The sequence below is a fragment of the Lepidochelys kempii genome, chromosome 14, assembly GCF_965140265.1.
Source record: "Lepidochelys kempii isolate rLepKem1 chromosome 14, rLepKem1.hap2, whole genome shotgun sequence".
NCBI classification, from domain to species: Eukaryota; Metazoa; Chordata; order Testudines; family Cheloniidae; genus Lepidochelys; species Lepidochelys kempii.
In genome coordinates, this window is record NC_133269.1 from 30,749,858 (window position 1) to 30,777,773 (window position 27,916).

The 27,916-nt window shown below is 47.3% G+C and overlaps 1 protein-coding gene across 3 annotated transcripts; it reads left to right on the plus strand.

Moving 5' to 3' along the window:
- The first annotated feature begins 16,279 nt into the window (after positions 1-16,279).
- On the plus strand, positions 16,280-27,549 carry LOC140898210 (uncharacterized). Of its 3 annotated transcripts, XM_073311712.1 has the most exons (4): positions 16,280-16,411; positions 17,523-17,603; positions 23,551-23,780; positions 23,991-27,549. In XM_073311712.1, the coding sequence occupies exon 4, from the start codon at positions 24,076-24,078 to the stop codon at positions 25,993-25,995; it is 1,920 nt and encodes a 639-aa protein (XP_073167813.1). In that variant the 5' UTR covers positions 16,280-16,411; positions 17,523-17,603; positions 23,551-23,780; positions 23,991-24,075; the 3' UTR covers positions 25,996-27,549. The 3 variants fall into 3 exon arrangements, with proteins under 3 accessions (XP_073167813.1, XP_073167811.1, XP_073167812.1); XM_073311710.1 differs by lacking the exon at positions 17,523-17,603; XM_073311711.1 differs by lacking the exon at positions 17,523-17,603 and having other exon boundaries at positions 23,551-23,696.
- The last annotated feature ends 367 nt before the right edge of the window (positions 27,550-27,916 follow it).

The window sequence follows — 27,916 nt, forward strand, 5'->3', positions numbered from 1 at the left end:
CGGGCTCAGCGGGTAGTGATCAATGGCTCCATGTCTAGTTGGCAGCCGGTATCAAGTGGAGTGCCCCAAGGGTCGGTCCTCGGGACAGTTTTGTTCAATATCTTCATAAATGATCTGGAGGATGGTGTGGATTGTACCCTCAGCAAGTTTGCAGATGACACTAAACTGGGAGGAGAGGTAGATACACTGGAGGGTAGGGATTGGATACAGAGGGCCCTAGACAAATTAGAGGATTGGGCCAAAAGAAATCTGATGAGGTTAAACAAGGACAAGTGCAGAGTCCTGCATTTAGGATGGAACAATCCCATGCACCTCTACAGACTAGGGACCAAATGGCTCGGCAGCAGTTCAGCAGAAAAGGACCTAGGGGTTACAGTGGACGAGAAACTAGATATGAGTCAGTGTTCTGTTGTTGCCAAGAAGGCCAATGGCATTTTGGGGTGTATAAGTAGAGGCATTGCCAGCAGATCAAGGGACGTGATCGTCCCCCTCTATTAGACATTGGTGAGGCCTCATCTGGAGTACTGTGTCCAAGGCCCCACACTACAAGAAGGATGTGGAAAAATTGGAAAGAGTCCAGCGGAGGGCAACAAAAATGATTAGGGGACTGAAACACATGGCTTATGAGGAGAGGCTGAGGGAACTGGGATTGTTTAGTCTGCAGAAGAGAAGAATGAGGGGGGGGATTTGATAGCTGCTTTCAACTACCTGAAAGGGGGTTCCAAAGAGGATGGATCTAGACTGTTCTCAGTGGTAGCTGATGACAGAACAAGGAGTAATGGTCTCAAGTTGCAGTGGGGGAGGTTTAGGTTGGATATTAGGAAAAACTTTTTCACTAGGAGGGTGGTGAAACACTGGAATGCGTTACCTAGGGAGGTGGTGGAATCTCCTTCCTTAAAAATATTCTAAGGTCAGGCTTGACAAAGCCCTGGCTGGGATGATTTAGTTGGGGATTGGTCCTACTTTGAGGAGGGGGTTGGACTAGATGACCTCCTGAGGTCCCTTCCAACCCTGATATTCTATGATTCAGGCAGCATTATCTCCTGCAAATGTAAACGAACCTGTCTGAGTGATTGGCTGAACAAGAAGTAGGACTTAGTAGACTTGTAGGCTCTAAAGGTTTTACATTGTTTTGTTTTTGAATGTAGTTTTTTTTGCACATAAAATTCTACATTTGTAAGTAGAACTTTCATGATAGAAATTGCACTACAGTACTTGTATTAGGTGAATTGAAAAATACTATTTCTTTTGTATTTTTACAGAGCAAAATACATGTTTTATATTATATATATAAAAATAGTGGGCACTGTACTTGTTTTAACTGAAATCAATATATTTGAAAGTGTAGAAAACATCCAAAAATATTTAAATAAATGGTGTTCTATTATTAACTGTGCGTTAATTGTGATTAATTTTTTTAATTGCTTGACAGCCCTAAAAGTAATAATGAAAAAATGCTGAATTTAAAAAAAAAAAATCCACATTTTTTGCAAAAACTTTTCATTGAAAAATTTGAAAAATGTTGCTCAGCCTTAACCTTTTCCAATAGAGTGGTGGTATATCATAATTTGCTTGGCTTGAAGATGTCAAATAAATTAAAAAAAAAATACATAACATAACTTGTATCAAATTAAGTGCTTCGTCGCCAGCCTGCTACCTATCCTCAAAACATCCCCAGACCCCATGAATAAAATCCTCTCCACCTCCTTCTGCTCATATGCCTAAACACCTACTCTGGGAAAACTTGGCAGGGGTAGTGGGATGAGAAGGGATGTGGTGAGCAGGAGTAGTCTCGTAGGGAAGGTGGGGGGTGGAGGAAAGGAGGGACATGGCTGCGGGGCGGGGGGCACTTTGTGGGGGAGTGGGGAAGTGGCAAGCAGCTACGTAAGGGACCATAGATTAAATCCCGTCTGGCAATTCCTATCTTCCTATGTAAACTGTGGTTTGTGAAAAAAGATTCTGCACTAAAGTTTCCTCTTTCTCCTTTAGTCCATTTTAAACATAGTGGAGTGGTAATTGTACAAAAAATGTTAAAGATAAAATCATCCCATCAATCCATGTTTTCTGGGAGCCTCCAGAATTTCTGCTGGTGTGAGAATAGGAGTTGCAGAGACTGAAATGGGGAAAGAAAGTTAGTCCCTGTACCCCACAATTATGAGATACACAGACAGGAGGAGAGAGAGAAGGCTCTAGGAAACTGCAGCGTTTGCTCTTGAGAGCAAGGCAACTGAGGCTGAGAACTGAATTTGCTGTTTGAGGGACTGGAAATATCTTGAGATTGGTGGAGAATCAGATGAAGCCATTCCTCACTTTAAGGGCTACACAAAGGACGACCTCATCAAGGACTGAGGAGGTGTCCCCCACCTGGGAGGGTGAGCCTGCACAGAGCTGAGTAGAAAGTTGTGGGAGATGACTCCCTGGCTGGACATGAAGCCAAGCTGACCCCTACTGCCAAGGCCAGAAGGAGACAAAGAACCTGACATTGAGGGCCCTCTCCCCCATCTACTACACTGCCCTGGGTGTGCGTGACAGATACACTGTTTGCCACACTCCGCCCCACCACAGACACCAGGGACATCCCCAGAAAAATAAAAACTTCAGCTGGGATAGGAGATAGACCCAGTGGGAACCTGCCCCCTGACTGTAAGTGCAGCTGCTAGTAGATGACAGCTTAGTGCTTGGACTCCTTCCCTCCAGCTAGACAGATCTCTGGATTTCCTTGGATTGGATCAGGAGCCTCTCTCCCTGGGATCTGGATGTTCCCATCACCAGAGAATCTTTTATTTTTTTTGTGGTTGGGAACTGGGGGCCAGTAATGGGCTTTGTTGGGTATTGAATGAATGTTCCAAAGTGGATGCTGAGTCAGGACAGTGGCTTATTTGTGATTTCCTTGCTTTGAACCAGGAGAAATAAAGTGAAACTGAGTTAGCCAAATGACTCAAGTCTGGAGTCCTGTATACGAGGAGAATAGGAGTGTAAGTGGAATTTCAGTGGGGTGAGAGTCTCCATAAGGGGGTTTTGGTTTACAATTTAGTACCTATAAGTTACATGGTGGTTCTGCTGTTTGATCCCTGTAATTCCCCATGAATTTACAGAACTGGAAGGAATAGGGGTGAACTACGGATTCTTACCTTTGGAGTTTCATACTTAATTCATGACACTAATAGCTCTGAAATTCTACATTTTGACATATAAACATGCTAGGAAATAACTAGCAGGCTAACTGATAAAATTCTCACACCTGGGGAGGCACCTAGTCTGAAGCCATGAGTGGTGGGTTCACCACACCACAAGACCACAGAGACAGCAGGTTGTGTAAAGATTAGTGCCTCCACTGAAACCTGGATATGAAGCTACGAAGTGTGTCAGACTCCTTCTGCTGTCAATTTGACACAGTGACCAGCACTCTGTGCAATTCTGCTCTGGGGAAAAGCAGTGTTTTGGTTGCTGTGCTCCATTTCCTTCTCATGTGTCCCTCTTCTCTTAATCTCCACTAGCTCCAAACCTAGTACCCAGTGGAAGGTCAAGGTGATATAGTTGTTGTTGCAAGCCAGAGCCAACACCCTTATCAGCATGTCACTGACCCCCCCAGCCTGCTGGCAATTCAACCATGCAGGGACTGTCATGCTGTGAGTGGACACATGGCCGGTGATTCCATTCATTTACGGAGACAAGTGGCCAAGTGACTCCATGGTTGCTGCAGGAAAAGGATCTCTGTGCCTCAGTGTCATGGACAAGTAGCTATGGGGCAAATGATTGGATTCTGGTCAACAGATTCCCTCTACAACTTGGAGCTTCCTAGGTCCTTGAATCCTCCACCACATCAATCATTTGAGTCCAGCTATGCCTCTCCCAGCCCCTCAAAGATTTCTCCTAGGGTGTGCTTGTCTGCCTAGAGGCCTTTATGCTCCTGAATGAGATGTTGCTCAGTCGCATTATAACCCATGGCCAACTCCTTACAATTACTTTGGAGATCATCCTTACACAAAGCCCACCCAGCCAGCTGCTCTTCCAAACCTTCCTCTTACTCCTCCCACTAATCAGAAAATGTCCTGTTCCCTGACTTAACTCCCTGACTGAATTCCTTGTGCCTATTCTTGAGGGTCAATAATTAATCCAGGTACATTTGGAATCCATGTCTATACTAGTTCCATTGTAATTGTTTTGTAAATAAGTTATTTTCTGATACATTTTTTCTAGCATGAAAAGTATCAGTGTGAATTTTAGAGCCATAACAGTAAAATATATTGCACCTAATGTTCCTGGAATCTAAAAAAATACCTGGATTGACTAGCTCCATGACCCCTTTTAATTCCCTAATCTTCCTCCTTTAGGAGTTAGTGGTGATGGAAAGTCTAAAGAGCAGACTCCCAGCCCTTCCCTGTAGCTGCAGTCACTGGAATATAAAAGTTAAAACTAATTTTGTTCTTCTCCCTCAGCCACATCAAGGTTTCCTATTAGTAGAGTTGTCAGTGTTTTCCTTGATTTCACAGTAGTGGAATCCACTAAATGCTGCAGAATTACACTCTGGAATAAAAACTTTCATATAAAAAACCCAACACCCAGACAGCTTTGAAAAACTCAGTGATTTGGAGACCCATATAGGGCTTTCAAAAGCATCTAATTGATGCTTTGAAAGTCTCAGCTCATGTCCACCACCAAGAAAACCTTAAAATCTGAAGACTGTAACTGATGAAGTGATGCCTGCTTGAGTCTGCAGATAGCCTGAAGGGGGAAGTTACTATACAGTAACTACAAAAACAGGAGTACCTGTGGCACCTTAGAGACTAACAAATTTATTGGAGCATAAGCTTTTGTGGGCTACAGATTGACAGAACCGGAAGAGTAGCCAGAAGTCACCTACTTTCTTTGTTGGGCCTGTCCTATAGTAATAGAACACCACTAGCCGTCACCTTCAGCCCCCAACTAAAACCTCTCCAGCGCATCATCAAGGATCTACAACCTATCCTGAAGGATAACCCATGACTCTCACAGATCTTGGGAGACAGGCCAGTCCTTGCCTTGGAATACTCTCCAGCAACCACACACCAAAAACACTAACCCAGGAAACTTATCCTTGCAACAAAGCCCATTGCCAACTGTGTCCACATATCTATTCAGGGGACACCATTGTAGGGCCTAATCACATCAGCCACACTATCAGAGGCTCATTCACCTGCACATCTACCAGTGTGATATATGCCATCATGTGCCAGCAATGCCCTTCTGCCACGTACATTGACCAAACCGGACAGTCTCTATGTAAAAGTCTAAATGGACACACAGACTGTGGGCTGTAGCCCATGAAAGCTTATGCTCAAATAAATGTTAGTCTCTAAGGTGCCACAAGTACTCTTGTTCTTTTTGTGGATACAGACTAACATGGCTGCTACTCTGAAACCTGTACAGTGACTATTGTCCTTTGAGATGTGTTATGCACATACACCTGTGGCAGAAAATGTATGTGCACTTGAGTTGGAGACTTTTGCCAGCGGACAAAATAATAAAAGGGGCATGTTCACTGCCTCCCTCTGTCCCTTTGCACCACTGTATGTAGCATCTGAAGTAGCAGAGAAGGTGGGACAGTTGTGGAATATATATGTGCACAACAGTTACTGTATGGGTAGGTAACCATTTTTTCCTCTTCTGCTGTGATGATCAATACCCTCCCCTCACAACACACCTTTCAAAATCCATGAGTCCTACACCTGCCTGTCACAACATGTAGTGTATTTTCTCCAGTGCATCAAATGCCCCAACAATGTGGGTGGAACCAGCTAATCAACATGCTTTCAAATGAAAGCATTGAAAAAATGATAAAAATATCACTTTTCACAAAATGATCACTCCATATCTGACCTCAGTCCTCATTCTAACGGGAAACCTGCACAACACCTTCAAAAAGATGATCCTGGGATCTTAAGTTTATAACTCTGCTAGACATCAAAAATCATGGACTCAGAGACTGGTTTTACAGTCAAGGAAAGTGTGGGCCCCTTACTGAGTGAGGGAGGCAACATAGTGACACAGGATGTGGAAAGAGCTGAAGTACTCAATGCTTTTTTTGCCTCTGTCTTCACGAACAAGGTCAGCTCCCAGACTACTGCACTGGGCAGCACAGCATGGGGAGGAGGTGACCAGGCCTCTGTGGAGAAATAAGTGGTTCAGGACTATTTAGAAAAGCTGGACATGCACAAGTCCATGGGGCTGGATGAGCTGCACCTGAGAGTGCTAAAGGAGTTGGCAGGTGTGATTGCAGAGCCATTGGCCATTATCTTTGAAAACTCATGGCAGTCGAGGGAGGTCCTCGATGACTGGAAAAAGGCTAATGTAGTGCCCATCTTTAAAAAAGGGAAGAAGGAGGATCCTGGAAACTGCAAGCCAGTCAGCCTCACCTCAGTCCCTGGAAAAGTCGTGGAGCAGGTCCTCAAGAAATCAATTTTGAAGCACTTCGAGGAGAGGAAAGTGATCAGGAACAGTCAGCATGGATTCACCAAGGGCAATATCTTCATTAATGATCTGGAGGGTGGCATGGATTGCACCCTCTGCAAGTTTGCAGATGACACTGAACTGGGAGGAGAGAGAGAGATACACTGGCGGGTAGGGATAGGATACAGAAGGACCTAGAGAAATTAGAGGATTGAGCCAAAAGAAATCTGATGAGGTTCAACAAGGACAAATGCAGAGCCCTGCACTTAGAATAGAAGAATCCTATGCACTGCTACAAACTAGGGACCAAATGGCTAGGCAGCAGTTCTGCAGAGAAGGACCTAGGGGTGACAGTGGATGAGAAGCTGGATAGGAGTCAGTGTGCCCTTGTTGCCAAGAAGGCCAATGGCAATTTGGGCTGTATAAGTACAGGCATTGCCAGCAGATTGAGGGACATGATCGTTCCCCTCTATTCGACACTGGTGAGGCCTCATCTGGAGTACTGTGTCCAGTTTTGGGTCCCACACTACAAGAAGGATGTGAAAAAATTGGAGAGCATCCAGCGGAGGGCAACAAAAATGATTAGGGGACTGGAACACATGACTTATGAGGAGAGGCTGAGGGAACTGGGATTGTTTAGTCTGCAGAAGAGAAGAATGAGGGGGGATTTGATAGCTGCTTTCAACTACCTGAAAGGAGGTTCCAAAGAGGATGGATCTAGACTGTTCTCAGTGGTAGCTGATGACAGAACAAGGAGTAATGGTCTCAAGTTGCAGTGGGGGAGGTTTAGGTTGGATATTAGGAAAAACTTTTTCACTAGGAGGGTGGTGAAACACTGGAATGGGTTACCTAGGGAGGTGGTAGAATCTCCTTCCTTCGAGGTTTTTAAGGTCAGGCTTGACAAAGCCCTGGCTGGCATGATTTAGTTGGGGATTGGTCCTGCTTTGAGCAGGGGGTTGGACTAGATGACCTCCTGAGGTCCCTTCCAACCCTGATATTCTATGTCACATAACGACAATCTGGAATGGTGTGTGAGCATTAGGACAGGCACTGCTGCAAAGGTTCCACAATGTGAACTTCACTGGCTGGTGCATCCTACAAGTTTGTGAATATGCAGAGGACAGTGGAAGAAATTGGGTGTGGAGATCCCCTTCCTCCTTAGTTAGTTGGTGTGGTGAGAATCTGTAGGAGGAATATCTGCCCTACCTTCAGTGAAACCACTGCCCTTATTCTGCCCTCAGCTCCTGCCAGGATCTTCTCCAGGAACCAAGCAACAGGATTCAGGAAGTGGAAGGGAACTGTGCAAGGGAAAGAGGAGTTCTGGGGGACTATGAAATGGTTGCAGTGGGGATCCCCCTTTGTCTCTCAGGGGATGGAGTTACCATGAAGGAAATGGGTAAAAATATAAGGAGACCGAGAGATGGGATAGGCAGTGTGAAAGCTGGTAGATTTAACTATGTCTGTGCAGTTAGGGAACTATCAGTGGGGGGAGAAGATATGGGGGGGGGGGTTAATTCTTCATTTCAAAGTCTAATCTCATGACCACTTGCCCTTTAAAATAAGCCATGGGGTTCTCTCCAATTCCACAGTGATGGTTAGAGATCTCTCCAAGGACAGGGGCATGTTTTCTCCGTCAGACATTGAAGGTTTAACAAGGCTTGGACTGTATAGGTTTAAAAACTTTGACACTCCACCCCTTCCTTGTAAATCATGTGAAAATTCCTGAAATGATCCATGTGGGTCCACTGGCACTTAGCACCCTCAAATTTTTTGCTAATCTTTCTCAAAGGCTCTGGGCACAGCAGAAGGAAATCTGTGTTTCAAACTTTTGTGCCTCAAAAACTGAGGAGAGATGATTATTTTAAAGAAATAAACATCTCTCCTCACTTTGTGGCAGTTTTAAAAAAAAACAGCAGGTTCAACTCATGAGAAAAGCCCGGTCAGGTTTCCAGGGCACATTTCAGGTCCTGGTATTAGCACTTTCCCCTTCCCAGCAATATTTTATTTATTAAATTAAAGTGGCAGAGAATTGTGATTAGAACTTTCTCAAACACTTACCTTTGCCCAAATCCTTCTGCTTTCAGCCTAATCCTGACAGCTGCAAAGCTTTAGATAAGCCAGTGATTCAGAATTTTTAAAGATGACCTATAAAAGAAATATATAGGTTTTTGGTTTTGTGAGCATTTTTGCTTTTTTTTTTAAATTACAAGAAAGGTCTGTAAAGTATTTTATTTCCTTTCTTTTTAAGATTAGAGACTTTGGTGGAATCCATGAAGGGACGTCAGCATTGCAACAGTGAGTTGTAACAGTAAGCACTTAACTTTTAGGCGCCTAGAAAAGTTCAGGAACAAGAATCCACAAATCCTAAATTAGGTATCCAGGCTCCTATACAATGAATAGGGAGACATAGGAGTCTAACAAAAGCCAGCATGGTAGGTGAGGAGCCACCTAAACTAGCCAGAGATGCCGACAAAGAGGGTGTTGGCTAAATCCCATCCCTTTCTCAGAGATGGGCGCTTAAGTCCAGGCACAAGGGATGTGCCTATCTCTCTTCAATTCATGAAAGGGAACCCCTCTTCTAGAGTCAGGCGGCTTAGTTGCCTAATCTATTTCTTGCAGGAATGAAGCAGGTGCCTGCCTTGCCCCATACAATATGGGGGAAGAAAGAAGAGGTGAGAATCGTGCTTCTGCTACTGTGTACCTTATAACTTTTAGCCCAGTGGTTAGAAATATGGGAGGCTCAAGTTCAATTCCCCCCTTTCTGCCAGCAAGGACTTAAATAGGGGTGTCCCTCCTGCTAGGAGAGTGCTCCAGTCACTGACCTATGGGATATTCTCACATGGGGCTGCCTATATTCCTTCTGATTATTTCCCCCATAGATTCCAAGGGCGGAAGGGACCATTGTGATAATCTAGTCTGACCTCCTTGTGATGGGGTGCAGACTCACCACCACAGCACCTCCTGCTGGTTGCTCTGGAAATTAGCTCTGTCCTAGCTGTGGAGCACCCTCAGCAGGTGGTGTCCCACCCGTTGCCTGCTCTGTTGTGCTGTCCAGGACCCACATTGCTCCCTGGCTTGCAGCATCCTCTTCTGAACACAGCCCTCCAGCTGTGCCCCACTCAGTTCTCTCCCATTCCAGGGGTCACAGCAGTCCTTTGGCTTGCACCTGCCTCAGTGACAACCACAACCCAAAGTCTAGCCCCTCACTTCAGGGCAAGTTGCAGTCTGTATCGGCCACACTCCTCCACAACCAGGTGCAGTGCAAGGGCAGGGACCCAGGCCCATCTGCTACTCTGGGTCCTGGCCCAGGAACCCTCCAGCTGCAGCCTCTCTCTGCCCTCCTCTCCCCTTGTCCAACTATCTTCCCTGGGCCACTTCCCCTTTGGCCCCTTGTACCTTCTCAGCCCTTCTAGTGAAGGACCACAGCCTGGTAGGTCACTGGCAGGCACCCTCTCTCTGCTTCCCTTAGCCTGCCCAGCACTGCTTTGTCCCAGGTGTTACCTCCTTACCTCAGGAGCCTGTCCTTCTCCCTTGCTAGTCAGGGAGAGACTACCCTCTCCTTTGCTAGGCAGCCTTTACATAGGGTACAGCCTGGCCCTGATTAACTGGCTCTTTCTTTGCTCTGATTGGCTCTCCACAGGTCTTTGTGACTGGCTGCAGGTCTGCACAGCCTCTCTGGCCTGCTCCAGCCCTTTTTCTCATGGAGTGGGGCAGCTGCCCCACTACACTCCTGTATAACACAGGCCATACAACTTCCCCAAAATAATTCCTAGAACAGATCTTTTAGAAAAACACCCACTCTTGATTTAAAAGTTGTCAGTGATGGAGAATTCATCATGACCTCTTGGTAAATTGTTCCAGTGGTTAATTACTCTCACTGTTAAAAATTTGACTCTCAAATGGGAAGGAGCAAGTTCATCTCATTTGGGAGTTTAACCCTCCACTAACACACACCCATGACTCTAGGCAACAGTTTCCCTCCAAAACCTGGAGAAGCTGCTACAGTTCAAAAGGATGGGGGAGGAGAGGGTTGAAAATCTGAAATGTGAGGGGATTTTATCTCAATATTTGATAATATGAGAGAAAGGGGGCAAAATCTGAGGGGAAATTTAGCCAGAAGCTCTGGTGGAAATCGGGAGGCAGCAGCTGAGTGGCAGGCACATGATTCATGTTGGCTGGGGGGAGCTGAGGTAATGACTCAGGGCAATGGATTATTTCCCTCCCAAACAAAGACAAATTGCTGCAGTTAAAGAAGGTGGGACCCCCCCCCCCAAATCTGAGGGTGTTTTGAGGTCAATAACAGCATTTGACAATGAAACAGAATAGGGCAAAGCCTGAGGAGACCTAATATTAATATTTGATAAATAGCATGAAGGGGTGAAATCTGAGGGGATTTTAGATCAAAATTCAATAACGAGAAAGAGAGGAGGAAATCCAAGGGATTTGATCAGTGTATGATAATTAGGGGGAGAAAAGGATGATAGCCTAGGGGATTTTCTGTTAATAGTCATGAACTAGACAGAAACGGTAAAATCTGAAGAAGAAATTAAGGTTCCTATCAATATTTGATAATTAGAGGGAAATAGGGTAAAATCCCAGGTGGTTTTATACCAATATTCAATAAATAACTAGAAATTGATTTCTTCCCCACACCCCACCCCAGCTGCCTGAAGGGGGACAGGGGAAGGGGGGAGGGTTGCACTGGCCTGCTAAACCCAGGATTGTGAGTTCAATCCTTAAGGGGGCCATTTAGGGATCTGGGGCAAAAAAAATTGGGGATTGGTCCTGCTTTGAGCAGGGGGTTGGACTAGATGATCTCTTGAGATCCCTTCCCATTATGATATTCCATGAAAACAGCTTAAGAAGTGCTCCTGTCTCCAGCACTCAGATACCCAGCTCCCAATGGGGTCCAAATCCCCAGTAAATCTGTTTTACCCTGTACAAAGCTTATACAGGGTAAACTCATAAATTGTTTGCCCTCTATAATACTGATAGAGAGATATGCACAGCTGTTTGCTCCCCCAGGAATTAATACTTGCTCTGGGTTAATCAATAAGTAAAAAGTGATTTTATTAAATATAAAAAGTCAGATTTAAGTGGTTCCAAGTAATAACAGACAGAACAAAGTAAATTACCAAGCAAAATAAAATAAAACAAGCAAGTCTAAGCCTAATACGGTAGAAAACTGAATACAGATAAAATCTCACCCTCAGAGATGTTTCAATAAGCTTCTTTCACAGACTGGTCGCCTTCCTAATCTGGGCCCAATCCTTTCCCCTGGTACAGTCCTTGTTCCAGCTCAGGTAATAGCTGGGGGATTTCTCATGACTGTCGCCCCCTTTGTTCTGTTCCTCCCCTTTATATATCTTTTGCACAAGGTGGGAATCCTTTGTCCCTCTCTGGGTTCCCACCCCTCCTTCTAAATGGAAAAGCACCAGGTTAAAGATGGATTCCAGTTCAGGTGACATGATCACATGTCACTGTAAGACTTCATTACCGACTTGCCAGCACACAGGTATACAGGAAGACTTACAAGTAAACAGAGCCATTTACAACCAATTGTCCTGGTTAATGGGAGCCATGAAGATTCCAAGCCATCATTAATAGTCCACACTTTACATAATTACAATAGGACCTCAGAGGTATATTTCTTATTTCTAGTTTCAGATACAAGAGTGATACATTTATACAAATAGGATGAACACACTCAGTAGATTATAAGCTTTGTAATGATACCTTACAAGAGACCTTTTGCATGAAGCATATTCCAGTTACATTATATTCACACTCATTAGCATATTTTCATAACATCATATGGAGTGCACCGTCACAAGGGGAATCTCGAGTAGGAAGTGAGAGGTTATTTTATACTATTTCGCACTGGTGCAACTGCTGCTGGAATACTGTGTCCCGTTCTGGTGTCCATAATTCAAGAAGGAAGTTGATAAACAGGACAGGACTCAGAGTGGAGCCATGAGAATGATTAAAGGATTAGAAAATATGCCTTATAGTGATAGACTCCAGGAGCTCCATCCATTTAGCTGAACAAAGAGAAGGCTAGGGGTGATTTGATAACTCTCTATATGTGCCTTTGTGGGGAACAAATATTTAATAATGGGCTGTTCAGTGTAGCAGACAAAGGTATAACAAGATCCAGAGGCTGGAAGTTGAAGCTAGAGAGATTCAGTTTGGAAATAAGGTATACATTTTGCTCTTTATGGTCATTAAAATCACCATGTTGGCTGAGGGGAGGGATTGGCCCTGAATCTGCTTCTCTGATGTGGTGTTTTCCTCTCCTTTCGGGCTGCACCAGCTTCCCCTTGTTTTGGAGGGAAATTTCCATCCAGGGCAGGCGCAGAGTGGGTTTAAACTTCCAGTGATAAGCTTTCCACTGCATGTTTTGGGAACCGAGTTGTTTCCCCTGTTATGTCAGTGAAAATTTATATGTTTGCTGATGAATGTGACTTGCCTCATTTAATAAACATCAAAGCCAGGAGCATCCCCCAACTGAGGGAATGGTGTCTCCCAGCAGCTAATGGGGCAGCAGACTGACTGATATTTACCTTACCCCCACAACCCAACCCAGCTTTCCCCAGCTATGAGGGGACAATCACCTGCCCTTCCCCCCTCCCGACTGTCCCAGGACCTTTTGACTCCATCTCCCACTCATGCTAACGTGGCATCACCCAGGGCTCCCTGGTGCCTGTGTCAATGGCAGGGCCATTTTATAATTTTTCTTATTGATAAAAATATCCCCTGAGATTTGATCCCCCTCTTAATTTTGGAAACTTCTGGTTTTGGAGGGAAAATATTCTCTGGAGCTGTGTATATGTGTATGGTGGTGGTAGCGGGACCAGATGGGGTGAAAGCCCATCCTCTCTGATCAACTTTCCCCTCACATATGGAAATCAATGCTTTCTTCCCTTATGTCAATAAAATCAGATATTAGTTGTTCACTAACCTTCCCTAAATAGGCAGTGTAGGATGCAGGATATTCTTGATTTTCATTGCTTTGTTGGGAGTTTGTAAATGGTGGGATAGACCAGGAAAATGTGACTTGGCAACTTTAAGAACATAAGAACGGCCATACTGGGTCAGACCAAAGGTCCATCTAGCCCAGTATCCTGTCTTCCGACAGTGACCAATACCAGGTGCCCCAGAGGGAATGAACAGAACAGGTAATCATAGAATCATAGAATATCAGGGTTGGAAGGGACCTCAGGAGGTCATCTAGTCCAACCCCCTGCTCAAAGCAGGACCAATCCCCAGCTAAATCATCCCAGCCAGGGCTTTGTCAAGCCTGACCTTAAAAACTTCTAAGGAAGGAGATTCTACCACCTCCCTAGGTAACGCATTCCAGTGTTTCACCACCCTCTTAGTGAAAAAGTTTTTCCTAATATCCAACCTAAACCTCCCCCACTGCAACTTGAGACCATTACTCCTTGTCCTGTCCTCTTCTACCACTGAGAATAGTCTAGAACCACCCTCTCTGGAACCACCTCTCAGGTAGTTGAAAGCAGCTATCAAATCCCCCCTCATTCTTCTCTTCTGCAGACTAAACAATCCCAGTTCCCTCAGCCTGTCCTCATAAGTCATGTGTTCCAGTCCCCTAATCATTTTTGTTGCCCTTCACTGGACTCTCTCCAATTTATCCACATCCTTCTTGTAGTGTGGGGCCCAAAACTGGACACAGTACTCCAGATGAGGCCTCACCAATGTCGAATAGAGGGGGACGATCATGTCCCTCTATCTGCTCGCTCTGCCCCTACTTATACATCCCAAAATGCCATTGGCCTTCTTGGCAACAAGGGCACACTGCTGACTCATATCCAGCTTCTCGTCCACTGTCACCTCTAGGTCCTTTTCTGCAGAACTGCTGCCTAGCCATTCGGTCCCTAGTCTGTTGCTGTGCATTGGGTTCTTCCGTCCTAAGTGCAGGACCCTACACTTATCCTTATTGAACCTCATCAGATTTCTTTTGGCCCAATCCTCCAATTTGTCTAGGTCCCTCTGTATCCTATTCCTGCCCTCCAGTGTATCTACCACTCCTCCCAGTTTAGTATCATCCGCAAATTTGCTGAGAGTGCAATCCACACCATCCTCCAGATCATTTATGAAGATATTGAACACAACCGGCCCCAGGACCGACCCCTGGGGCACTCCACTTGACACCGGCTGCCAACTAGACATGGAGCCATTGATCACTACCCGTTGAGCCCGACAATCTAGGCAATTTTCTACCCACCTTATAGTGCATTCATCCAGCCCATACTTTTTTAACTTGCTGACAAGAATACTGTGGGAGACCATGTCAAAAGCTTTGCTAAAGTCAAGAAACAATACATCCACTGCTTTCCCTTCATCCACAGAACCAGTAATCTCATCATAGAAGGCGATTAGATTAGTCAGGCATGACCTTCCCTTGGTGAATCCATGCTGACTGTTCCTGATCACTTTCCTCTTATGTAAGTGCTTCAGGATTGATTCTTTGAGGACCTGCTCCATGATTTTTCCAGGGACTGAGGTGAGGCTGACTGGCGTGTAGTTCCCAGGATCCTCCTTCTTCCCTTTTTTAAAGATTGGCACTACATTAGCCTTTTTCCAGTCATCCGGGACTTCCCCCATTCGCCACGAGTTTTCAAAGATAATGGCCAATGGCTCTGCAATCACGGCCACCAATTCCTTTAGCACTCTCGGATGCAACTCGTCCAGCCCCATGGACTTGTGCATGTCCAGCTTTTCTAAATAGTCCCTAACCACCTCTTTCTCCACAGAGGTCTGGCCATCTATTCCCCATGTTGTGATGCCCAGCGCAGCAGTCTGGGAGCTGACCTTGTTCGTGAAGACAGAGGCAAAAAAAGCATTGAGTACATTAGCTTTTTCCACTTCCTCTGTCACTAGGTTGCTTCCCTCATTCATTAAGGGGCCCACACTTTCCTTGGCTTTCTTCTTGTTGCCAACATACCTGAAGAAACCCTTCTTGTTACTCTTGACATCTCTCGCTAGCTGCAGCTAGATTTGGCCCTCTTGATCATCAAGTGATCCATCCCCTGTGGCCCATTCCCAGCTTCTGGCAAACAGAGCCGATAGAAACATCCCTGTCCATCCTGGTTAACAGCCATTGATAGACCTATCCTCCATGAATTTATCTAGTTCTTTTTTGAACCCTGTTATAGACTTGGCCTTCACAACATCCTCTGGCAACCGGTTCCACAGGTTGTCTGTGTGTTGTGTGAAAAAATACTTGTTTTTGATTGTTTTAAACCTGCTGCCTATTCACTTTAACTGGTTAAACTATTTTATAATGTATTCCTTTGTCTTTTTAAAGGAATTGAATATCTCTGGGGGGCAGCCACAAGGCAGGATGGAAACACAATTCCAAGGAGTGGATTACTTGTAACTAGAGTAATGGTCCCAAACAGAATTTGGATAAGAGATCCCTCCTTTATTAATTAATTGCTACTTGAGCTGTTTGAGCCCTCAAGTCTCCCATATACCTACTCTGATTTCCCACAGACCTGCCAGAAAGATATCTGGCTTGTGAGATTTCAGGTGGGTTGCTTTACTTTTACTGAGTGCAGGGTTCTATACCTGGCTTACAATGGAAGGTTATAGTTTCAGCTATATAGCTATGGAGAGACCAGCATTGCTCCAGAATATACATCTGTCGACCTGATTCGTTCCTGTGCTGCCTTTCTGTCTCCGGTGGGGAGGGGAGAGAAGGAAATTTTGATTAGGGAGCTGTGGCCACCAGAGGGCTCTGGTTATTGTTAAGGGAGGGAGGCTGCTACCTCCATGGCTTTTTCAGCCCAGAGCCTGATGATAAGAGGCTGAACTTCCTGGGTCACAGGACACTGATGCATCCCTTCGTAATTAACCCCTCTCTCTGCCCAGACCGGGGGGCACTTTCTGCGGTAGCTGGAACCAGCCCCTGGGCAGCCCCGGACTCTGCCGACACCAGCCCCTGAGCCGGAGCCTGCAGGTGAGGGGAGAGACCCGGGGAAGGGCTGGGGCCGGGCAGGAAAGTGACTCTGCACCAACGGCCCCTCCTCGCCCCAACTCTGCTCCCGGGGGCGGGGGTCTGCGAGTCCCGGAGCTGCTGCCCTCCCTGACCCCCCCAGGCTCTGCCCCCCTGAGCGCCTGCAGGAGCCGAGCCAGCGCCGGGAGAGCGAACGGGCTGGGCCAGGGACCGAGTCTCCCAGCCCGAGGGGGCAGGAGGGAGACAGGGGCAGAGACTGGCAGGGGCAGCAGGAGCAATCAGTGGGGAGGGAGGTTCCCGGCTCCCAGCCTTGCCCAGCCCCATTCCCTGCAGCACCCCGGGCAGATTGACTTCCCTGGGGAGGAGCAGGGAGAGGAAAAGCCAGTTCCTGCCTCTGCCTGGTCCCCACCCTGCTGGGGGGATGCGCTGCCGTGGGGACAGTGTCAGGGGGACCCCCATAGGTATATCTATCCTGCATTGTAAACCCAGGTCTGTGGGACCCGAGTCTGCAGACTTGGTGTTCCTAAGTCCACGTTTTTGCGTGCACACTGTATGGTATACCTGGGTTTATGATTTCTGGATCTGAGCCTCACAACCTTGCTGACCCAAGTCAAAACTTCTGATTCTGGGGGCATAATCCAGCCTATGCCAGGATTCCTAGCACCCTCCCTAGCTGTTGCTGCTCTAGATCTCGGCGCACTGTGGGAAAACTTGACTGTCCATTTTGCGGCACTTGACCAGAAGTTGCCTTAGCCTGCCAACACGTCCAGCCTCTTGCTGAGCTGTAGTCACGCTCCCTGCAGCCAGTGCTAGTGTAATCCACACACCATCTGGGTGTGGTGTTCTGTCCCCTCTAGTGGCACTGAGACCACTTCGAGTTTAATGAGACTACTATAGCCTTAGTTAAGGGCCACATGACTTTTAGCTCATGCAGTAGAGACTCGTGCATTTAGCTCCAGAGGTCCCAGGTTTGCTCCTGCTCGCTGATGACCGGGTTTGTCTGTGGTCTGTATTACACAGAAGGTCAGGCTAGATGATCACAATGGTCCTTTCCAGCCTTGGGATGTAGGTATCTATTGAACTGGTCCAGCTTGCACTTTTACTCCTGTTTCAGGAAAGAGGTGGAGCATCCCTGAGATACTGTGCATGTTGCAGTGGTGTTTTCTGACTTTCTGAAGACACCTCTCGGAAGGAGGTACAGATATTCCAGACTCCAACTGGCAGAAGCTGCTCATGACTTGCTGTTGCCGCAGATTCTCCATATGTAGACCTGCGCTTCTGGAGCAGGGCCATACGTATGGACTGGTGGGACCACGTTGTTTTGTGGACCTGGGAGGACCAGGAGTTGATCCAGAACTTTCTCATGGAGAAGCAGAGGTTCCTGGAGCTGTGTGATCAGCTTGCCCCAACCCTCCCGGGTCAGGACTCACCCATGAGGGAGGTCATGCCGGTCCAGAAGCAGGTGGCTATAGCCATCCTGATGGCAGTAGACTGGAAGCACTGGAATGTGTTACCTAGGGAGGTGGTAGAATCTCCTTCCTTTGAGGTTTTTAAGGTCAGGCTTGACAAAGCCCTGGCTGGGATGATTTAGTTGGGGATTGGTCCTGCTTTGAGCAGGGGGTTGGACTAGATGACCTCCTGAGGTCACTTCCAACCGTGATATTCTATGATTCTATGATACTCCTGGCTGCTACAGGTCCATTGCTAACCAGTTTGGTGTGGGTACTGTGGGAGTGGAGGTGTGTGAGGCCATCAGGACTGTGATTTACCCAAAGGTGGTGGGCATAAACATTGTCTCTGAAATAATTGCTGGTTTTGAGAGAACAGGCTTTACAAATTGTGCTGGGGCCATCAGTGGGACTCCCCTGCCTGTAGTTTGCCCTCTTCAAGAAGCACGTGAATACATAGACCACTAAGGGTACTACTCCATGATTGTGCAGGCCCTCGTCGATCACATGCCTATTGACGGACGCTAATGTTGGCTTCCCTGGCAAAGTGTGTGATGCTGGGTTTTCCGCAGATCAGGACTTTACCTTCAGACAGTCTGGGACAGTATTCCCACCAAATAACATTGTTGTTAATGGAGTAACTGTCCCCAGGGGTTCTCAGACTTTTTCTTTCTGAGCCCTCCCTTCCTCCCCCAACTCCACAGCTCACCTGTGCCACAACAACTGTTTTTCTGCGTATCCAGTAGAGTAAATTAAAAGACAGGGCCGGCATTAGGGGGTAGCAAGCAGGGCAAGTGCCTGGGCCCCCATGCCACAGGGGTCCCCACAAAGCTAAATTACTCAGGCTTTGGTTTCAGCTCCAGGTGGCAGGGCTCAGGCTTCATCTTCATCCACTGATAATGGGCATCAGCTTTCTGCCCTGGACCCCAGTGAATCTAATGCTGGCCCTGCTCTCTGGTTTATTTTGGCAGACCCCGTGAAACCTGCTTGCAGCTCTGCAGGGACCCCAAACTCCTGGTTGAGAACCACTGTTCTAGGGGACCCCACATACCCTCTTTTGCCATGGCTTATGAAAATGTGCTCTGATCTCAGAAGGCCTGATAAAAGATTTAATTACACCTTCAGTTTACTACCTATGGGTTTACAATCCTTTTAGGTAGTCCACTTTCTGGAGGACATAACAGTTCTGGAGATTCCTGAATGGCAAAGGGATCTTCTATTCCAAGATGCCTGGAGCAAGTCATCCAAATGCTTGCTAAAGAGCTTTTCAGGCTTATAGTGACTGACCAGCACATATATGATTGGAGGGGGCTAGTGACTTTCAAAGGAGGCCCTAGAAAGTATGCCCTGCTGCAAAATGTGACCACCCACCTGCAGTTCCTGTACTGAGAAAAGTTGGCAATCATCAGGATTGGTTGAAAATTCATGGGGAAATCAGTAGGATGTTGTGTTTGCCTGCAGATGTATTGCAGCCTCCCTGAATGCTCCCTGAAATAATGCAGTGACCTAAGGACAGCTTGGGCTCACAACACTGGCCCTGATCATACTTCTGTAACAAAGGATTACAAAGCACTCCATCCCTGGAACATTTATGGACTCATAGTACAGGACCTGTGGATCACATATAACCTCCCGGTTTATTTCAGACAGTTCATATGGCATCCATGGATTACATACTCCCCTTCCCCCAGACCATAACAGTCTTCAGTAATTGGTCAGGTAGCTCAGGATGGTCTGGTATGACCAAGTCGCATGGTGCGGCATACTGTTGGGGAGGGCAATGTAAGATTCTTAATTTTAGCACCCCAACAAAACAACGTGTGCGTGTCTAGTACAAATTTCACCATAGCTGCATGTTTAACTTTTCTTTTCCCTTCTCAGTATCCTTTTTGAATTTCACACAGTGGTAGGGGTGGTGGGAGGGGTGATGCCAAGGTACTGGTGTGTGTTCTGCCAGCTTGTAATAATAATTTAATTCGGCCGTAAGCTGGAAATCCATCCCAGCTGTGTTTTAATAACAACAAATGTGGAGGCAGAAGCTTAACAGGTTCTGGTGCTACTTCTAGCTCTTCTGCCCATTCGGCTGCAGGCTACTCCTCGGGGCATGCTCAAACAGCTCCTCTGAGTATGGACCCAGGATGTGTTGCAGCTTTTCCAGCAGCAAAGCCTCCCCAGCGACCTGCGTGAGTGTCAGAGTCACTTCCTGAGCTTGATCCAAAGGCTCCTGGCTCTCCTGGGGTGCTGCCAGGAAATTGTCATGTGCTGCTGTGGACTCAGAGCTTGCTGCAGTTCCCAGTACTAGGCTGAATTCCTTGTCTAAGAGGCAGGTAAACAGAAATGTGGTTGTCATCCCTGACTCCAAGTAGTTGGTCTCAAGCCACCAGATTCTTTCTCTGCATTGAGCAATGGTCCGGTCAATCTCCGACACTGCCAGCTTCTCCGATATGTCCTGGTACACAAGCTCTTATCTGGTACTCTTGCTGAAGTCAAGCATCTTGGTTGCCTCACATCAGAGCGTAACCAGAATCTGGCTTTGTTCCTGTGACCAGCTAGCAATGCGCTTGGTGGAAACATGGCCTAGGATATCTTCTTACTGGCCATAACTAATGTAGAAGATGGTAAACTGTGCTTATAGTTCAGCAGTCAGAATAAAAGGGAAGGGTTAAATGCTGAGCAGCTGGATGGGAACCAAGGGGGGTTGCTTCTGGTGCTTGGGAGTCAAGTGGGTAGTGTTGGGATAGCAGGGCTGAGAAATATTGGCCCATGAGATTTCAGGAAAGCGTCGGCAGACTTTCCAGACTTGAGTTTGGTGACTCGGGCTTGATCTATGTCCAGACTGCAAAATGATAGCACTTGGACCTGAATCCCAGTGGGACTTGGACTCAGACCCAACATCCCTGGTGGGTCCTAGGATTTGGGTCCTGAGGATTTACTGACCCAAATCAGAAAGATTTGTGCGAGGACGGTAGAAGGGGTTTGGGCTCAAACCTGAGTCTGAATCTGGGTTTATAATGCCACGTAGCTATACCCAAAGCAGCTCCTTAGAGTCCACTCTTCTCTGGCATTTGATTCAGAGACTTTGTTACTGGAGAGTGCTTAAAAATGTTTTTGTGCATTTCATATTGGTGGGATCAGCCGGATCTGCTCCATAATAAAGTGAACAAGCATTTTTCCAGTGTGGCAAAGTCTAGAGTATCTGTCTGCAGGAAAAGAGCCTGGGGGGAATCGGGGTATGAAAGGGCCTAAAGCCCCTTCAAAAACCTCCTCGGTCACCCTTCTCACCCCGACAGGCTACAGAATAACATCCTAGTTTCACCCCAGATGGTCCCATCATCCTAGGGGACGGGGAAGGGAAATGTCTTCAGGGGAGCCAGCTCAGGTACGGGATTGTCAGGTAGCTGTTTGGGGGGGTGGGGGTGGCGGTGGAGGAGGAAGAAGGGTTCATGGTGGGGTGGGGGCAGGATAGTAGTAAAGACTTGTGAATTGCTTAAAATGAGGCCTTTTCTTTTTAGGAACAAACTGTTTGGGATGGGGTGGGAATTCCCTGAACTCTGCATTCAGAAACCAAAGCCCTGAAGTGCTCATAGATGGATTGGGCAGGGGCTTCTGGAAATAGTTTCTGGTCCCAGTGGGGTGAAAATCCAGAGCCTAAAAATAAAGAAATGAGTGTATCAGAAATAGCTAGATAGGACAACTGTCCGAGTAACTCCAGGGAAGTTCTCACAAACTCCCAGTCCTGCCCAAGCCCAAGCCCAGACGCGGCCCCCCAGCTCCCAAAATAGACCAGGCCAGAGAAACAGAAGTACCAAGACCTGAGGATGAAGCTGGATTCATTTGTCATTGTAAAGAGCATATGGCACAGGCACAGTCTCTTGACTCAGCTTTTCTGCTGACAGCAATTTGTGTATTATTGTTTTGGTTAATGGGCACCGAAAATTTGCCTTTGAGACAAATTAAATTAATGCCACTTAAAGCCAGCGCCAGCAGAACCCAACGAGTGCCCCATCCCCCATAGATGCTAGCCCTCCCTCCTCAAAACCAGGTCAATACCTCAACCCTGCTGAATCCTCTGAACAGATGTGGGTTATTTTGGACCCAGGTGGGATGAGGAGTAGATTCCAAAGTATGAGGGAGAACCAGCTGCCGTGCTCTGTGGTATGGAAGGACATGTCCAAAGGATGGATTCTGAGATGGAGGGTTCCCAGTGCATCTTTTTCTGTCACTGGCATAAGAGAAGGAATGTTTCTATTTATGGAATGCAAAAAATTTGTCTGCAAAGTCTGTTCTTCCCAAATCCCCAAATTGTTGCTTACTGCTGAGGGGACTGTTATCTTCTGGATATTTGGTGACATCATTTCCCTTGCTGTAGGTCTGGGCAGTGATTGAGTCATGTCCTGCATTGTCCAGAGATGCCAGAATCCCCTACAGGGGGTGCAACGTGTCTCTCACTAGGAAGCTTCCCCAAAGGGCCTCTATAATTGCTGAGGGGTAATGATGCAGTAGCTTAGTGATGCTGTGAATAGTGTGCTTTGTGTGCCGGTGCCTGCAAGTTCCAATCTGACAGAGGTGAATTTTCTCTGGAGAGGAAATGTGAGCCAGGGAACTAGCCTGGTACTCTTGAGATTCAACGTGAATTTCCTACTCTGCTCCAGATTCTATCTGTGATGCTGTACAAAGTGTTTCCTGGGCCCTAATTCGCCACCTGTAAAATTAGAATTTTTTTTAATTTGCCTAGGAGCTGCTGTTGTGGAGCAGGACCCTGCTGTGCTAGGCACTGTACAAACTGAACAAAAAGACAGTTTCTGTCCCAAGGAGTTTTCAGTCTAAGTAATAATAATAGGTCTTCCCTATCTCACATGGGTGCTTTGAGGATAAATAGATGATGAATTATGAGGTGCTGAGAAACTAGGGTGATGGTGGTCAGATAAGTGATTGAAATATCTAGAAAATAGCGATTAATATCAGATTGTCTACTCTTTGCAGTTGTTTTTCCTCTTTGTGACATGCCTGCAAACAGATAGCAGCATTCTCAGCTGTATTCAGGAGGATTACAGATTTCCTTCTTTATTCTTGGCCAGCAGGTCATTCAGATTGTGACTCTTACAACTGCATGTACCCTATGCTCCAGGGTTTTTTTTGCTGGGCCCCCCTTTGAAAATATTTCAGGCTGTGACAACACCCCCCCACTCCCAGAAAAAAGTGATGGCAAATTACTGTAGATACTCATAGGAGCACTAAGCAAAGCATGTAATCATCATCTCTGCAGTCAAAAGCACTGAAGCCTTTCAAATAGTGTAAAGCAACAGTATGGTAGTGCCACCCTTACTTCTGCACTTCAGAGCTGGGTAGCCGGAGAGCGGCGGCTGCTATATTCCCCCCTCCCACTCCAGTTCTCCTTTCCGCCATCCGGGAATTTGAAATATGGTAACCCTAGCAAAGGATATAAAGGTTATCACAATATTTTTTGTGATCTCACGACTCCCCTGCAATAGTTTTGTGACCCCCTTTTGGGTTGGGACTCTAAGTTTGCGAAACGCAGCTATACTCCTTTTGTAACTCAGTTGTGCAGCTAATGTGAGATGCCCCATTCTCAAAGTAATAAACTGGGTGTAAAATCCTGGAACGTTCTTTGTTGGAAAGACACAAAGAATGTGTAACAGACCCTGATCTTACATGTTTTCCTTCCCTCTGCAGGATTTCTGATTCACTGTCTGTGATCTCCTGGATGGAACAAGGGGAGGAGCTGTGGGTCCCAGATCTCCAAGGATTTGAGGGACAGGAGATCCCAGGAGGCACGTGCGCCAGTGGGGAACTCATTCAAGCAACTCAGAAGCCCTCAGGTGCATGAATTAAAAAGCTAGGATTCCCGCCAAAGCCCCGGAGTTCCCCCAGTTCTGCCTGATCTCACCCCAGGTCTCCATCAGGTATTGTATCCTCCTGGCAGATGCTGTTCATGGCTTCCTACTCACCTTTGTCATAAGCTCCCTCCCTTCCCCCTTCCTTTCTCTGGGGGTTCAGATAGTCTGAATTGGCAGGATTGGCTCCTCTTCTCTCTCCTCTGGGTGAGTTGGAGGGTTTGTGGGGGATATGATTCCTGTTTTTCATCCCTCATGATTATTTCACTCTCTTTGCAGTTCCCGTTCCTGAGACTCTTGTTCTCCCTGGCAGAGGCAAGGACTTGTGTCCGGATTCTCTCCATTTATTGCAGTTGCAGAGGGGATGGTAAATGAGGATGTGGAGGACAATCCCCAGCAGAACGTCCCTAACAAGCTGGGGCTGCAGGGGCTTGACCATGGAGAAGCTTGTGGGACTGACAGCAGCTCAGAAAGGCAGCAGAGAAACTGCTCAGGAAAGAGAGAGGTTCAATCCCTTCCGAGTGACAAAGGATTCAAGGGCAAGAATGTCCCCCAGAACTACCCCACTGGAGAGAATATACACCTGGATACGGAGTGTGGGGAAGCCTCTGGTCTGCACTCAGGCCTGGGACAACGTCAGACAGCCCAGTGGGGAGACAAACCCCATAAATGTGCTGAGTGTGGGAAACGCTTTTGTGGGAGCTCGAACCTGATTACGCATCAGAGAATCCATACGGGAGAAAAACCCTATCACTGCCCCGACTGTGGGAAAAGCTTCAGCGTGAGATCAAACCTCACAACCCATCGGAGAATTCACACAGGAGAGAAACCCTATAAGTGCCCTCACTGTGATAAAAAGTTCAGCCAGAGCTCAGACCTCACTAAACACCAGCGAATCCACACAGGGGAGAGACCCTACGGATGCGATGCATGCGGGAAAAGCTTCAGTCGGCGCTCTCGGCTCCTGACGCACCAGAGAGTCCACACGGGAGTGAAACCTTATAAATGCCCTAAGTGTGGGAAAAGCTTCCGCGTGAGCTCCCATCTCACTAAGCATCGACGGACCCACACAGGAGAGAGGCCTTATCCTTGCTCGGAGTGCGGGAAGAGCTTCAGCCAGAGCTCAGACCTCACTGCCCACCAGAGGACCCACATGGGGCAGAGACCCTACGGATGCCCTGACTGCGGGAAAAGCTTCCGCCAGAGCTCGCACCTCGTTAGACACCAGAGAACCCACATGGGCGAGAGGCCCTTCAGATGCACTGAGTGTGGGAAAAGCTTCAGCGTGAGCTCAGAACTCCTCTCCCACCAGAGAACTCACACTGGTGAGAGGCCCTTCACCTGCCCCAGCTGCGGGGAGAGCTTCAGCCGGAGCTCCACCCTGGTCCTACACCAGAGAATCCACAGCCAGGAAAAGCCCTACAAATGCCCCGACTGCAGTAAAGGCTTTGGACGTAGGTCACTCCTCATCCTGCACCAGAGGATCCACCTCGGGGACAGACCCTACAGCTGTGGGGACTGTGGGGAGAGCTTTATTGACGGCTCCAACTTTGTGAAACACCAGAGAGCCCATGTGGGAGAGAAGCCCTACAAATGCCCCGAGTGCAGAAAAGGCTTTGTGCGCAGCTCGGATCTCATTAAACACCAGAGAATCCACGCTGGGCACAAGCCGTTCACATGCACTGAGTGCGGAAAGAGTTTCAGCGAGAGCTCCAACCTGCACAGGCACCGGAGGGCCCACATGGGTGACCGGCCCTACATGTGCTCCAACTGTGGGAAGAGCTTTGGCCAGAGCTCTGACCTCATCAAACACCAGCGCACGCACATGGGTGACCGGCCCTACAAATGCACTGACTGCGGGAAAAGCTTCAGGCAGAGCTCAGACCTGGTCAAACATCAGAGGATCCACAATGGAGAGAAGCCCTACAAATGCCCGGACTGTGGGAAAAACTTTAGCGTGAGCTCAAGCCTTGCCTTGCACCAGAGAATCCATGTCACAGTGAAGCCCTACGAGTGCCCTGAGTGCGGGCAAAGCTTCAGCGTGAGATCCACCCTGTCTACGCACCAGAGGATCCACAGTGGAGAGAAGCCCTTCAAGTGCTCCGATTGTGGGAAAGGCTTTGGCCGCAGCTCCAACCTGGTCAGGCACCAGCGGATCCACACCGGGGAGAGACCTTACCGGTGCTGGGACTGTGGGAAAAGCTTCACTCAGAGCTCAATCCTGAATAGACACCGGAGAGTCCACATGGGAGAGCGGCCTTTCCTGCCTGCTGCATCAAAGTGATGGACTAAGCCAATGATACCTTGGCCAGCTGGCCTGAGGGTTTTTGGCACTCGTTGCCTGGCCATACACTCCTCATGGCAAGAGACAGCTGTGACCCTGGGCTGGTGTGACTGCGAATGATGATTTTATTATCCATATAAATGTCTAGCCTTTTCCTGAATCCTAGTACACTTTCCTCCCCTCAGTACTTCCTTGGTTCTTTTCCTGGAGGCCTGAGTTCCCTCATGGCGGCTGAGGCCTTGTCTACACAGGAAAGTTAAGGTGTGAATTTAAACTGATCTAGTTATCCCTGTTTAACCCCCAGCCCCATGTGGAAGCTTTTATTCCAATATAATAGTGGTCTTTTTCCAGTTTAGTTTATATAGTTTAGCCACAGGAATTAAGCAAACTGAATACGGCACTCTTATGCTGGTATCACTGGCAAAACTTTCCCCACACAGAGAAGTCCTGGGGCTCTCTGGTTTCTGGAACTTTGTGGAGTAAGTTCCCCCCCTCCCCTTGTGTTCCAACAGTGGAAATGCATGGATATCTTCTCAGTGATCTCACAGGCTTCTTCAGGTCGGTTCAAATCTTAACCCCTTCCTTGCTGCTTTCCCAAAGGTCAGCGTTAGCTAGCCAGTGGTGACAATGACTCAGACTTAGCTGAGTCCGTCACTGTACAGCAGCATCAGCCGCTCTCCGTGGTGGAAACAGCGCTAGGGACAGTTCAATGGTCCATGTTTGTTGGGGGTGGGAATGTTGATAGAAAGTGAGCTGAAAGGGGCTGTTCAGATAAAATACCCACAACAAACACTGGAAAAGGATCTAGATTCTACTCTCAGTGATGCTAGGTTGAATACTGAGTGGCCCCAGCAGACTCAGTGGAGTCACTCTGGATCGATCCTGGTGTAGGATAGAGTGGAATGTGGCCAGATGGGGTGCGTCTACAAAATGGGAAAAGTAAAACCCATGGTGGTGAGTTTATGAGCCCGGGTCTACAGACTCAGGCTTGCAGGGCTCACACTAGGAAGCTAAAAAGCTGTGTCCATGTTGTGGCTTGGGCTGGAGCTCGAGCTCTGAAACCCAGCCTGAGCTGGAAAGTCTACATGGTAGCATGAGCCCCGCAAGCCCCAGACTGTAGACACAGGCTCTGTGCCTCACTGAGATATTTTTGCTGTGTAGACGTACCCATGGCATTTAATGGTTTATTATCTCCTCTTACTCTCTGCTAAGAACTCTGTTGTTACAGTGGGAGGATATGTACTCCACAAGTGTGTGTTTCCCCACTGGTTCCTATAAGGCTTCCTGTATTAATGGTGTTGCTTTCTTGGCAGATTCAGTGAGGTAGGAAATACAGCAGCATTTTACCAGAGGAATGATTTTTTTCAGTGGAAATTAAAATATATTTCTGTGCAGAATGTCTTCCCCCAAATCAGGCTGGCAGTCTGGGGGACATCAGCACAGCCACTGGAGAAGCTGGAGATGCATTTGCCATAATCCCTGATATCAGTTATATCATCTCAGTGCTGCTTTGATACTTGTCATTTTGTTAAATATCCTTTTTCTTTGAGTGCATTTGTCAGTCCTTGTGTGAATGTTGGTTTTGCTCGCTGTTCATGGAGGCCTGGTCCTCAGCTGCTACATAGCAACATAGAGCGATGCTGATTTATTCCAGCTGAGGTTCTGGCCCAAAGAGAGTACAGCTGGGATGTTTTAAAGAAGCTTAAAAGCATATAAACAAGTTCTATGAGGTCACATCCAAGGTACCTTTTTGTAACAATTGCAGCATTGTTCTCTGCTGTATATTTATAAGACATCCATGCAAGAGATGTCCTCTGTGTGTCATGCATCCACAGGGTCTGGTTTAGGTCCAGCTGTAATCCTGAGGAGTGACTCCAATAGACTGCCAGGTCCCAAGAATTTTGGCGATCCTGGTCTCTCT

Bases quoted from the DNA above. Each gene is read 5' to 3' on its own strand.
- LOC140898210 (XM_073311712.1), top strand. From the start codon at position 24,076: ATGGTAAATGAGGATGTGGAGGACAATCCCCAGCAGAACGTCCCTAAC.